Source organism: Balaenoptera musculus, chromosome 2 (genome assembly GCF_009873245.2).
Source record: "Balaenoptera musculus isolate JJ_BM4_2016_0621 chromosome 2, mBalMus1.pri.v3, whole genome shotgun sequence".
In the NCBI taxonomy this organism is placed as follows: domain Eukaryota; kingdom Metazoa; phylum Chordata; class Mammalia; order Artiodactyla; family Balaenopteridae; genus Balaenoptera; species Balaenoptera musculus.
In genome coordinates, this window is record NC_045786.1 from 173060412 (window position 1) to 173075082 (window position 14671).

Here is a 14671-nt window from a genome sequence, read left to right on the forward strand (position 1 = left end):
CAGTTGCGGCAAGCGGGGGCCACTCTTCATCGCGGTGCGCGGGCCTTTTCACTATCGCGGCCCCTCCCGTTGCGGGGCACAGGCTCCAGACGCGCAGGCTCAGTAGTTGTGGCTCACGGGCCTAGTTGCTCCGTGGCATGTGGGATCTTCCCAGACCAGGGCCCGAACCCGTGTCCCCTGCATTAGCAGGCAGATTCTCAACCACTGCGCCACCAGGGAAGCCCCATGTTAGTATTTTTATTGCCCTAAAAATCCTCTGTGCTCTGCCTACTTATCCCTTCCCCTCCCCCACACAAACCCTGGCAACCACTGAACGTTTTACTGTCTCCATAGCTTTGCCTTTTCCAGAAGGTTACAGAGTTGGAATTATACAGCATGCAGCCTTTTCAGATTGCCTTCTTTCACTTAGTAATGTGCACTTCAGGTTCCTCCATGTCTTTTCATGGTTTGATAGCCCATTTCTTTGTAGTGCTGAATAATATTCTAGTGTCTGGATGTACCAAAGTTTATTTATTCATTCACTTACTAAAGTGCTAGTTGCTTCCAGATTTTTACAATAATGAATAAAGATGTTGTAAACATCCTGGTGAAGGTTTTGTGTGGGCATAAGTTTTGAACTCCTTTAGATAAGTACCAAGGGCTGCAACTGCTGGATCATATGGTAAGATTATGTTTAGTTTTGTAAGAAACCTTCAAATTTTCTTCCTAAGCGGCTGTACCATTTTGCATCCCCACCAGCAATGAATGAGAGTTCCTGTTGCTCCACATTCTCACCAGCATTTGGTGTTGTCAGTGTTCCAGATTTTGGCCATTCTACTAGGTGTGTGGTGGTATCTCGTTTTAATTTGCATTCTCCTGATGACATATGATGTGGAGCATCTTTTCTTAAGACTTATTTGACATCTGTATGTCTTCTTTGGTGAGGTGTTTATTAAGATCTTTGGCCCGTATTTTAATTGGGTTGCTGAGTTTTAAAAGTTCTTTGTATATTTTGGATAACAGCCCTTTATCAGATAGGTAAGTTTTGCAGTTTTTCTCCCAATCTGTGGGTTGTCTTCTCCTTCATTTGACATTGTCTTTTGCAGAGCAGAAGTTTTAAGTTTTAATGAAGTCTAGCTTATCAGTTACTTCTTTCGTGGATCATGCCTTTGGTGATATTATTTAAAATGTCATCACCAGGGCTTCCCTGGTGGCGCAGTGGTTGAGAATCTGCCTGCTAATGCAGGGGACACGGGTTCGAGCCCTGGTCTGGGAAGATCCCACATGCCACGGAGCAACTAGGCCCGTGAGCCACAACTACTGAGCCTGCGCGTCTGGAGCCTGTGCCCCGCAACGGGAGGGGCCGCGATAGTGAAAAGGCCCGCGCACCGCGATGAAGAGCGGTCCCCGCACCGCGATGAAGAGTGGCCCCCACTTGCCTCAACTAGAGAAAGCCCTCGCATGAACCGAAGACCCAACACAGCCAAAAATAAAATACAATAAATAAAGTAGCTATAAAAAAGAAAAGTGCTTTAAAAAAAAAAAAAAATGTCATCACCATACCCAAGGTCATCTAGGTTTTCTCCTATATTGCCTTCTAGAAGTTTTATAGCTTTTGTGCTGTACATTTAGGTCTGTGATCCTTTTTTTTTGGCTGCGTTTGGTCTTCGTTGCTGCGCGCGGGCTTTCTCTAGTTGCCGAGCGGGGCTTTACTCTCATTGCGGTGGCTTCTCTTGTTGCGGAGGACGGGCTCTAGGCGCGCGGGCTTCAGTAGTTGTGGCTCACGGGCTTAGTTACTCTGTGACATGTGGGATCTTCCCGGACCAGGGATGGAGCCTATGTCCCCTGCATTGGCTGGTGGATTCTTTCTTTTTTTTTAAAGAGGCAATTTTTTTTTTAAATACAATTTAATTCTATTTTAATTGATAGGAAATCACCTCCAAGTTTATGTAAATCTTTCAAATTCCTAGTACATTTATTTTTATTTATTTATTTATTTTTGGCTGTGTTGGGTCTTCGTTTCTGTGCGAGGGCTTTCTCCAGTTGTGGCAAGCGGGGGCCACTCTTCATCGCGGTGCGCGGGCCTCTCACTATCACGGCCTCTCTTGTTGCGGAGCACAGGCTCCAGACGCGCAGGCTCAGTAATTGTGGCTCACGGGCCTAGCTGCTCCGCGGCATGTGGGATCTTCCCAGACCAGGGCTCGAACCCGTGTCCCCTGCATTGGCAGGCAGATTCTCAACCACTGCACCACCAGGGAAGCCCGGCTGGTGGATTCTTAACCACTGCGCCACCAGGGAAGTCCCTGTGATCCATTTTGAGTTAATTTTTGTGAAAAGTCTATGCCTACATTCACTTTTTTTTTTTTTTTTAAATAAATGGCATACCCAGCTTTATCTAGTTTCTTTTTTTTTTTTTAGAAATTCACGTTCTTTTATTTATTTATTTATTTATTTATGACTGTGTTGAGTCTTCGTTTCTGTGCGAGGGCTTTCTCTAGTTGCGGCAAGTGGGGACCACTCTTCATCGCGGTGCGCGGGCCTCTCACCATCGCGGCCTCTCTTGTTGCGGAGCACAGGCTCCAGACGCGCAGGCTCAGTAATTGTGGCTCACGGGCCCAGTTGCTTCATGGCATGTGGGATCTTCCCAGACCAGGGCTCAAACCCGTGTCCCCTGCATTGGCAGGCAGATTCTCAACCACTGCGCCACCAGGGAAGCCCCTACATTCACTTTTTTATATGTGGATGTCCAGTTGTTCCAGCACCATTTGTTGAAAAGGCTGTCTTTGCTCCATTGTTTTGCCTTTGCTCCTTTGTCAGAGATCAGCTGGCTGTATTTATGTGCGTCTATATCTGGGCTTTCTCTTCTGTTCTGTTGATCCATTTGTTCTTTTGCCAGTACCACACTGTCTTGATAACTGATGCTTTATAATAAGTTTTGCAGTTGGATAGTATCAGTCCTCTAACTTTGTTTTTCTCCTTCAATATTGTGTTGGCTATTTTGGGTCTTTTGTCTCTCTATACAAACTTTAGAATTATTTTGTTGGTATCCACAAAATAACTTATTGGGATTACACTGAATCTGTACATCCAGTTGGGAGGAATTGACATCTTAACAATATTGAATATTCTCATCTGTGAACATGGGATATCTCTCTATTTATTTAGTTGTTCTTTGATTTTGTTCATGTGAGTTTTATACTTTTCCTTGTATAGCTCTTTACATATTTTGTTAGATTTATACCTAAGTATTTTGTTTGGGGGGATGCAAATGTAAATGATACTGTGTTTTTAATTTAAAATTCCACTTGTTCATAGCTGGTATATAGGAAAGTGATTGACTTTTGTATTTTAATCTTGTATCCTGAAACCTTGCTATAATTGCCTATTAGTTTCAGAAGTTTTTTTTATTGATTCTTTCAGATTTTCTACATAGATGAACATATCATCCACAAACATAGTTTTATTTCTTCCTTCCCAATCTGTATACCTTTTATTTCCTTGTCTTATTGCATTAATTCGAACTTCCCGTAAGTGTTGAAAAAGAGTGGTGAGAGGGGGACATCCTTGCTTTGTACCTGATCTTAGTTGGGGAAACTTTTTTTTTTTTAAATATATTTACTTATTTATTTTTTATTTTTGGCTGCATTGGGTCTTCATTGCTGCGCGCGGGCTTTCTCTAGTTGCATTGAGCGGGGGCTACTCTTTGTTTCGGTGCGCGGGCTTCTCATTGCGGTGCCTTCTCGTTGTGGAGCACGGGCTCTAGGCGCATGGGCTTCAGTAGTTGTGGCACATGGGCTCTAGAGCGCAGGCTCAGCAGTTTTGGCGCACGGGCTTAGTTGCTCCGCGGCATGTGGGATCTTCCTGGACCAGGGCTCGAACCCGTGTCCCCTGCATTGGAGGTGGATTCTTAACCACTGCGCCACCAGGGAAGCCCAGTTGGGGAAGCTCTGAGTTTCTCAACATTAAGTATGATGTTAGTTGTTGGGTTTTTTTGGTAGATATTCCTTATCATGTTGAGGAAGTTCCCCTCTGTTTCTGGTTTACTGAAGTTTTTGTCATGAATGCATGTTGGAGAGCTGATTCTGCTTTTTTTGTTTTGTTTTGTTTTTTGGGGGTTTTTTTGTTTGTTTTTTTGGGGTAATAGCTTCATTGAGATTTCACATACCATATATATTAACCATTCAAGGTGTACAATTCAGTGTTTTTTAGTATATTCACAGAGTTATGCAACAATCAGTTTTAGGACATACCACCCTAAAAAGAAACACCATACCCTTTAGCAGTCATCCCCACCCCCACTCTCTTCTCTTGGCTTCAGGCAATCATTGCTGTACTTTCTGTCTATAGATTTGCTTATTCTGGCCATTTGCTATTTCATATAAATGGAATCATGCAAATGTGTGGTCTTTCGTGTCTGGTTTCTTTCACTTAGCATAATGTTTTCAAGGTTCATCATATTGTAGCATATATCAGTACTTCATTCCTTTTTATTGCTGAATAATAGTCAGTTGCATGGATATACCATGTTTTGTTTATCCATGCATCAGTCGATGGACAGTTGGGTTGTTTTACTTTTTGGCTTTTATGAATAGTAATATGAAATTCTGTATACAAGTTATTGTGTAGACATATGTTTTCATTTCTCTTAGGTATGTAACTAGGAGTAGAATTGCTGGGTCATATGGTAACTGTATGTTTAACCTTTTGAGGAACTGCCAGTGACTGCCGCATTTTATTTTCTACCTGCAATGTACGAGGGTTCCAGTTTCTCCACATCCTTGTTAACACTTATCTGTCTTTTTGATTATAGCCATCCTAGTGAGTGTGAAGTGATATCTTGTGGTTTTGTTTTGCATTTTCCCTGGTGATTAATGATATTGAGCATCTTTTCATGTGCTTATTGGCCATTTGTATGTCTTCCAGGGAGAAATGTCTATTCAGATCTGTTGCCCACTTAAAAATTACCTTTTAATTATTAAGTTTTAAGCATTTCTCATATATTCTGGATATGAGTCCTTTGTCAGATCTTTGATTAACAAGTATTTTCTCTCATTCTGTGGGTTGTCTTTTTACTTTTCTTGATGGTGTCCTTCGGAGCACAAAAGTTTTTAGTTTTGTTGAAGTCAGAGAGCTTATTCTGACTGCTCTGTATGAATCTGGATTCCAGGGACAGGTGTGGAAGCAGGAGAGCAGTTGTTACAAGAACAATGCAGTGGTCCAAGTGAGAGGTGTACTGGCTTTATCTCAGGCATGGCCACAGAGTTGGTGAGAAGGGGCCAACTGTGAGGTAGGTTAGGACATAGAGCTGATGGAAAAAGGTGAGGGATTACTGTAGGGGTGAGGGAGAGGGAGAAATCATGGATGAATGCTAGGGTTTCAGCTTAAATAATTTTTTTTTCTTTTTTTAGAGGGAAGGATTTTTAAATTAATTTATTTATTTTTGGCTGTGTTGGGTCTTCGTTTCTGTGCGAGGGCTTTCTCTAGTTGCAGCAAGCGGGGGCCACTCTTCATCGCGGTGCGCAGGCCTCTCACTGTCGCGGCCTCTCTTGTTGTGGAGCACAGGCTCCAGACGCGCAGGCTCAGTAATTGTGGCTCACGGGCCTAGTTGCTCCGCAGCATGTGGGATCTTCCCAGACCAGGGCTCGAACCCGTGTCCCTCGCACCGGCAGGCAGACCCTCAACCACTGCGCCACCAGGGAAGCCCTCAGCTTAAATAATTTTGATCCAAAATTTGATTGTGCTGTCTGTTACCTGCTACAGAATTATGATAGTTTTTAATGGAGTTTGGCCAGCGAGTCCTGCACTCCCTTCTTACACATTTGAAGTTGCTTTTCGTTGTATGATCACTGATTGTGCCAAGGAGATGGTTCCAGAGACTCTGACCTTCCATATTATCCTCTAATACTGCCTAAGCCACATCAAATAAACATATTTTCTAAGTGAGACTAGTGTGTCTGCTTTACAAGTGCAGTTTTGAGGCAAGTCCTCTGCCCCCTTCTAACCAGACTGCAACCTCAAAGCCCCTTCTGTGTAGAGATTATGGAACTCTCAGTGAATAGTCAAGGGAATGAGTTTTTGAAATCTAAATGTCATAATTTGACAGAGCTACTTTGAGGAAAAAGACTTTTAAAGGAGGAATTAATATCAGCTGACATTTGTGAAGTGCTTAGTACCTCTGCTTGCTTCCTAGGAGATCTCATCAGCTAAAGTGGAAATTAAAACACTTTGAGAAAATCTTGGTTTATGAATATAGCATGTTCTCTTGGTTTATGAATATAGCGTGTTCTCTGCAGTTTTTTTATATGGTCACTAAAAATCTTATTCTAGGGAAGTATTTAATGACATGGCAAATGCTCATGATTTATTAAGTGAAAAACTGTGTGTTTACACACATGTAGCTATACCCTATCTATATATGTAACATGTCTCTATGATGGGATTATGAGTGGCATTTATTTCATTCTTTGTACTTTTCTATATTGCTACACATTTGATAGTGAACATTTATAACTTTTATAAAAATGAAATTTTATTTTAAAAACATCACGTAAATCATGGCGCATCAGTGTTTGTGTGCACACACCCATCAAGGAAATACATCTTTTCCTGCTCCTGTGACGCCCTTCTGCTTGAAGCTGGAGAGGAACTGTTGAAATGAGAACATTTCTCGCCTGTAAGGTGGAGATAACAGTGGTGCCAACCTCCTGAGGTTTTTTGTGAGGATTTAATGAGTTCGTGCGCTAAAACAGTTTCCGTTAAGTAATAGTGTTCACTGTTACCATTGTTGCTATTTTCATTGTTAGTTTGGCTTTAGTGTCCTCCTTACAATGATCTACGTGCTTTCCCAAGGTGTCTGGCTGCGGCTGTTCTCGCTTGTGTTTGCCTGATAGCCGTTTCATTTTCATTTGATTTCGGGGTCATGTGGGTTTTGCCCACCTCTCTGGAGTACTTGTACAAACCAAAGATTGGGGAGCATGGATATCTTTTAGCCAAGGCAGTCTTGACCTTACAAAGTTGTAAATTTATGAAGTATGCTGCTGTATGGACAGGATCAACGTTCACTGTCAAAATCCCACTTAAAATTATATGACCCTGGGCAAATTTCTGAACCTCCCAGAGCTTCAACTTCTGCTAAAAGAGGGTATATTAATGTTCTTAACCATCGCAGAGGGACTTATTACTGTTTGCTTACCTTTAGGAAAGGTGCTTGTAAGTTACCCTGCCTGCTTCACTGTATGTGTTGTCTATTGTGGCTGTCAAATGAAATAGGAGTCTGAAAATGATCTAGAGGATTTTTATTCCAGCATTGAACTGGGGCCATATTGGAGAAAAGATGATATTTTGTTTCTTTTCCATTCTTGAGCTCACTCCTTCCTTGCAGATTTTCCTTTTTTATAACTCATTCATTTATTCAATAAATACTTAGTGTGGGACTTCCCTGGTGGCGCAGTGGTTGAGAGTCCGCCTGCCAATGTAGGGGACACGGGTTCGAGCCCTGGTCCGGGAGGATCCCACATGCTGCGGAGCAACTAGGCCCATGCGCCACAACTGCTGAGCCTGCACTCTAGAACCTGCGAGGCACAACTACTGAGCCCGCATATTGCACCTGCTGAAGCCCGCGCACCTAGAGCCCGTGCTCCACAACAAAAGAAGCCACCGCAGTGAGAAGCCCGCGCACCGCAACGAAGAGTAGCCCCTGCTCTCAGCAGTTAGAGAAAGCCCGCGCACAGCAACGAAGTCCCAATGCAGCCGAAAATACATAAATAAATAAAATAAATAAATTTATAAAAAAATAAATTAATTAATACTTAGTGCCTCCGATGTGCCTGACCCTTTTCTAGGTTCCAGGGGCTAGAGGGGTAAGTGAGGTGAATGTGGCCTCTGCTCTTGGGCTTACAGACCAGTGGTGGAGGGGCCAGGCAGAGATGGCCATCAGCAGCAGAGGAAGAGGATGTGTGGAGAAGGAGAAGCAGGGGGTGGCGATGTGATAGAGAGTCCTTTGGAAAGGGCTGAGGCCTTGAAGGGCAAAGGCCTAGATTCAGGTCTTGCCCGTGTGGTCTTGAGCAAGTCTTGTGACCCTCTGGCCCTCAGTAGCTTATGTAAAAGTGTTTTTGTTTTAAATTAGAATATAATTGCTTTACAACGTTGTGTTGGTTTCTGCTGTACAATGAAGTGAATCAGCTATGTGCATACATATATCCCCTCCCTCTTGGACCTCCCTCCCACCCCCTCCCAACCCACCCATCTAGGTCATCACAGAGCACCGAGCTGAGCTTCCTGTGCTTTATAGCAAGTTCCCGCAAGCTATCTATTTTACGCATGTTAGTGTATTTATGTCAATTCTAATCTCCCATTTCGTCCCACCCACCCCTTCCCCTCCTGTGTCCACATGTCCATTCTCTACGTCTACGTCTCTATTCCTGCCCTGCACATAGGTTCATCTGTACCATTTTTCTAGATTCCACATATATGCGTTAATATACAATATTTGTTTTTCTCTTTCTGGCTTACTTCACTCTGTATAACAGACTCTAGGTCCATCCACATCTCTACAAATGACCCGACTTCATTCCTTTCTATGGCTGAGTGATATTCCATTGTATATATGTACCACATCTTCTTTATTCATTCATCTGTCTTTGGACATTTAGGTGGTTTCCATGTCCTGGCTATTGTAAACAGTGCTGCAATGAACCAGTTGGGGTACATGTGTCCTTTTGAGTTATGGTTTTCTCAGGGTATATGCTCAGTAGTGGGATTGCTGGGTCATATGTAGTTCTATTTCTAGTTTTTTAGGGAATCTCCATACTGTTCTCCACAGTGGCTGTATCAATTTACATTCCCGCCAACAGTGCAAGAGGGTTCCCTTTGCTCCACACCCTCTCCAGCATTTATTGTTTGTAGACTTCTTAAAAATACATTTATTTATTTTATTTATTTATTTTTGGCTGAGTTGGGTCTTTGCTGCTGCATGTGGGCTTTCTCTGGTTGCGGCGAGCAGGGCTGCTCTTTGTTGTGGTGTGCGGGCTTCTCATTGTGGTGGCTTCTCTTGTGGAGCACGGGCTCTAGGTGCATGGGCTTCAGTAGTTGTGGCTTGCAGGCTCTAGAGCACAAGCTCAGTAGTTGTGGCGCATGGGCTTAGTTGCCCTGCGGCATGTGAGATGTTCCTGGACCAAGGATCGAACCCGTGTCCCCTGCATTGGCAGGCGGACTCTTACCACTGCGCCGCCAGGGAAACCCTGTAGTTTTTTTTTTTTTTTTAATAAATTTATTTATTTATTTATTTATTTATTTATGGCTGTGTTGGGTCTTCGTTTCTGTGCGAGGGCTTTCTCTAGTTGCGGCAAGCGGGGGCCACTCTTCATCGCGGTGCGCGGGCCTCTCATTGTCGCGGCCTCTCTTGCTGCGGGACACAGGCTCCAGACGCGCAGGCTCAGTAGTTGTGGCTCACGGGCCTAGTTGCTCCGCGGCATGTGGGATCTTCCCAGACCAGGGCTCAAACCTGTGCCCCCTGCATTGGCAGGCAGATTCTCAACCACTGCGCCACCAGGGAAGCCCCCTGTAGATTTTTTGATGATGGTCATTCTGACCCGTGTGAGGTGATACTTCACTGTAGTTGTTTTTTGTTTGTTTGGTTTTTTTTGGCTGAGTTGGGTCTTCGTTGCTGCTAACGGGCTATCTCTAGTTGCCGAGCGGGGGCTACTCTTTGTTGCGGTGCGCGGACTTCTCATTGCGGTGGTTTCTCTTGTTGTGGAGCACGGGCTCTAGGCGCGCAGGCTTCAGTAGTTGTGGCGCGTGGGCTCTAGAGTGCAGTGCTCAACTAAGCACATGGGCTTAGTTGCTCCGTGGCATGTGGGATCTTCCAGGACCAGGGATCGAGCCTGTGTCCCCTGCATTGGCAGGTGGATTCTTAACCACTGTGCCACCAGGGAAGTCCCCTCATTGTAGTTTTGATTTGCATTTCACTAATAATTAGTGATGCTGAGCATCCTTTCATGTGCCCCTTGGCCATCTGTATGTCCTCCTTGGAGAGATGTCTGTTTAATTCTGCCCATTTTTCAATTGGGTTGTTTGTTTTTTTGATATTGAGCTCCATGAGCTGTTCGTATATTTTGGAGATTAATCCTTTGTCTGTTCCTTTGTTTGCAAATATTTTCTCCCATTCTGAGGGTTGTCTTTTCGTCTTGTTTATGGTTTCCTTTGCTGGGCAAAAGCTTTTAGATTTAATTAAGTCCCATTTGTTTATTTTTGTTTTTATTTCCTTTACTCTTGGAGGTGGGTCAAAAAAGATCTTGCTGTGGTTTATGTCAAAGTGTGTTTTTCCTATGTTTTCCTCTAAGAGTTTTATAGTGTCTGGTCTTACATTTAGGTCTTTAATCCATTTTGAGTTTATTTTGTGTATGGTGTTAAGTAGTGTTCTAATTTCATTCTTTTACATGTAGCTGTGCAGTTTTCCCAGCACCGCTTATTGAAGAGGCTGTCTTTTCTCCACTGTATGTTCTTGCCTCCTTTGTCCTAAATTAGGTGACCATATGTATGTGGGTTTATCTCTGGGCTTTCTATCCTGTACCATTGATCTATATTTCTGTTTTTGTGCCAGTACCATACTTGTCTTGATTACTGTAGCTTTGTAGTATAGTTTGAAGTTGGAGAGCCTGATTCCTCCAGCTCTGCTTTTCTTTCTCAAGATTGCTTTGCTATTCGGGGTCTTTTGTGTTTCCATACAAATTGTAAAATTTTTTGTTCTAATTCTGTGAAGAATGCCATTGGTAATTTGATAGGGATTGCATTGAATCTGTAGATTGCTTTGGGTAGTATAGTCGTTATCACAATATTGATTCTTCCAATCCAAGAACATGGTGTATTTCTCCATCTGTTTACATCATCTTTGATTTCTTTCATCAGTGTCATAGTTTTCTGAGTACAGGTCTTTTGCCTCCTTAGGTAGGTTTATTCCCAGGTATATTATTCTTTTTGTTGCGTTGGTAAATGGGATTCTTCCCTCAATTTCTCTTTCTGATCTTTCATTGTTAGTGCATAGGAATGAAAGAGATTTCTGTGCATTAATTTTGTATCCTGCAACCTTACCAAATTCATTGATTAGTTCTAGTAGTTTTCTGCTGTCATGTTTAGGATTTTCTATGTATAGTCTCATGTCATCTGCAAACGGTGACAGTTTTACTTCTTTTCCAATTTGTATTCCTTTTATTTCTTTTTCTTCTCTGATTGCCGTGGCTGGGACTTCCAAAACCATGCAAAAGTTTGTAGGGTAAGGATTAAATGGGTGAATGAACACTTCATAAAGTATAACATGCTGTGTGATGATATATAACATGCTTCCCTTTACTGAGGGAAGCTTTGAATCCAAATTTTCCAGAGGTGTGGGTGTCAGTGCAGAACAGATAGGAGGTGTTGTGTAGCTGAGGTTCTGAGTGCTGTGGAGGCTGTGGCTATCCAGCCGGGGGACATGTTTCTCCACCACCTCGACACAGTGAACTTATTCCTACGTCTGGATTGGTCCACTGTTCTCCTAGTGCAGTGTCTTTACTGTTTCTTTTCCACGCGCTTTTTTTTTTTTGGCCATGTGGCTTGCGGAATCTTAGTTCCCCGACCAGGGATCGAATCTGTGCCCCCTGCAGTGGAAGTGCGGACTGCCAGGGAATTCCTCTTTTCCACATGCTGTCCTTCCTGGTGGGCTTCAGAATTCTGGATGTTTCTGGTGAAGCTTTCTCCACACTCTAGTCCACACTGCTCTCTCCCTCTTCTCATTAAGACCCACAGATTAGCACCTAATCACATCTGGTTTTATGTCTCTTCAGTTTCTTTTGCCTCCTTAACTAGATCATAAACTACTTGAGATTAAGAACTATTTTTAATAACTTTTTCCACCCTTTCTCCTCCATAGCATTTATCACAATATAAATTACAGGGGCCAGCACATATTAAAGTGAGTTTTGAATTAAAATGCTCAAAAGTGATCTTAATGACACTTGTTTTACTTTCTCTGTTTAATTCAGCTCTGACTATAATTCATACCCACCTGAAAGTTCCTCGTTCCCACTATTATACCTGACTTCTCTTTGCATGACTAGATGTTGAAAACATTATAATGCCTTGTTCTTTAGCCCCCAGGTTTCCCTAGATGCCAGTTAAAATTCCTTGTCCTGCTTGAAGATCATCTGTGGAAACGTTGGCCATGGCATCCGTATCAGAGTCTATTACATTCAGAGAGTTCTGCCCTTTGTACTATCTCCTCAATGCCATTCCCACAAAGATCCAGAAGGGGTTCCGCTCCATAGTGGTCTACCTCACGGCCCTGGACGCCAACGGGGACTACATTGCCGTGGGCAGTAGCATTGGCATGCTCTACCTGTACTGCCGGCACTTGAACCAGATGAAGAAGTACAACTTTGAGGTGAGTCGTGCTCGTCCTCACCTAAGCATGTGTGAGCCCTGGCTAACGTTTAACATGCTTGTGAGCTCCAGGACGGGGTAATTTACTTCTGATTTGCTAGAATATGGTCTGAGTGCCCTTGCCAAACAATACTTTACGACCATTTTTAATTGAGGTGGAGTACAGCTAAAAATGTTGATGTTTTAACTTTTTTTCCTGCCTCCAAAAATCCAGAGTTACTTTAAGAGAGAACATTATAGTGTTTAACACTTAATAGAAAACTTTGAAAGTAGGCATGTTTTTCTAAGTGTTTTCTTTTTTGTTTTGTTTTGTTTTTTTTTTTTTGGCTGCACCATGCGATATGCAGGATCTTAGTTCATCGACCAGGGATCGAACCTGTGCCCCCTACAGTGGGAGCGTGGACTCTTAGCCACCAGACCACCAGGGAAGTCCCTCTACGTGTTTCCTACGTGTTTTGTTTCTCAAAATACCTTACCTGACTTACTCAAATAATCACTAGCTATTCTGGCGAAATTATTGTGAAAACAGGATCAATGTTGGCTGGCTGCCAGAACACGTGCATCTTAAAGGAGGTCACTTCTGTAGAGCACTGCCATTGGGGTCTTGACCGACCTCTGTTCTGTGCTGGTTGACTCAGGCATCTCCGTGTATTGTACTTGTTGGGGAGGTGGACTGAATTCACCCTCTGAGTTGATATCTGTGATTTATGAGTGCTTGGGTTTTGTGAGAGACTCAAGGGTGACTGAGTTGTGGCTCCTGCCTCACAGCCTCATGGGGTTCTACTCTGCCTGTGGTTAGTGGACTTGTACAGCCTAAGACAAGGCTTTTGTGTTTAAGAGAAGTATTTACAAATATCTATATTTTAATCAATATTCAACTTAAATTAAAGTTTAACTTAAAAAGTTAGTTTTTGTTAAGCCTCTATACTCAATTTAAAATAACACAAATGGTTAGCATGCATATAGCACTTACTATGTGCCAGGCATTATTGTAAACCTTTACATATATTAACGCATTTCATCCTCACAAGACTCTGTGAGGTAGATGATGTTTTCTCATCCCCATTTTACCAGGGAGACAACTGAGGTACAGAGAGGTTGAGTGACTTGTGAGGTGGTTAGGAAGTGGTGGCACCATTGTCTGAACTTGGGCAGATTGGCTCTAGAGTTTATATTTGTATTTTTTGTATGAAAATTAAAACTCTTGCTATTTCTTTTCTTTATTTAATAGCTTATGGATTTGACTGCTCAAATTCCCCACACATTTAAAACCATTACATAGTTAATCTTTAAAACTATGGTTATGGATTAATATATCTGAGATCTCTCAAATACTTCAGCACTTAACAAAAAAGACTTATGAATCCAGCAGTGAACCCCTAACAGGATAGACCAAAGAAATCCATGCCCAGACATATCCTAATCAGACTTCTAAAAACTAAAGACAAAGAGAAATCTTAAAAGTAGCCAGAGAATGACACATTACCTGTAAGGGACAATGATTTGAAGGACCGCGAATTTCTCATCAGGAGCTATGGAGGCTAGAAGACAGTGGTACAACATTTATAAAGTGTTGAAAGAAAAGAATGGTCAGCTCAGAATTTTTACCCAATAAAAATATCTATTAGGAAAGAAAGTGAAATAAAAATATTCTCAGATGAAGGAAAACTAGGGGGATTCATTGCCAGCAGACCTGCTCTAAATAATTGCTTCAGGAAGTTCTTTAGGCAAACGAGAAACGATACCAGAAGGAAACTTGGAACATCAGTAATGAAGGAAGAATAATAGTAAATACAGTAGACTGTTTCTCTCCTCATGAGTTCTTTTTTTTTAAATAAATTTATTTATTTTATTTATTTATTTTTGGCTGTACTGGGTCTCCGTTGCTGCGCGCAGGCTTTCTCTAGTTGCGGTGAGAGGGGGCTACTCTTCGTTGCGGTGCGCGGGCTTCTCATTGCGGTGGCTTCTCTTGTTGCGGAGCATGGGCTCTAGGCGTGCGGGCTTCAGTAGTTGTGGCACGTGGGCTCAGTAGTTGTGGCTCGCGGGCTCTAGAGCGCAGTCTCAGTAGTTGTGGCACACGGGCTTAGTTGCTCCACGGCATGTGGGATCATCCCTGACCAGGGCTTGAACCCGTGTCGCCTGCATTGGCAGGCGGATTCTTAACCACTGTGCCACCAGGGAAGCCCTTGAGTTCTTTAAAATATACTTGACAGCAAAAATTATAACACTGATCGAGTTTTCAGTGTGTATACATGTAGTAATATATAAGATAATTATA

The 14671-nt window shown here is 42.7% G+C and overlaps 1 protein-coding gene across 5 annotated transcripts in view; it reads left to right on the forward strand.

Annotated features, from left to right (window-relative positions):
• Nucleotides 1–14671, forward strand: part of TECPR2 (tectonin beta-propeller repeat containing 2) — a 103437-nt gene that overhangs the window by 4198 nt on the left and 84568 nt on the right. For all 5 annotated transcript variants that reach the window (XM_036841539.1, XM_036841544.1, XM_036841543.1 and 2 more), the window contains exon 2: nt 12105–12394. In XM_036841539.1, coding sequence (XP_036697434.1) covers nt 12176–12394 — 219 coding nt within the window. In that variant the 5' untranslated portion in view covers nt 12105–12175. The remainder of the gene's footprint in view (nt 1–12104; nt 12395–14671) is intronic.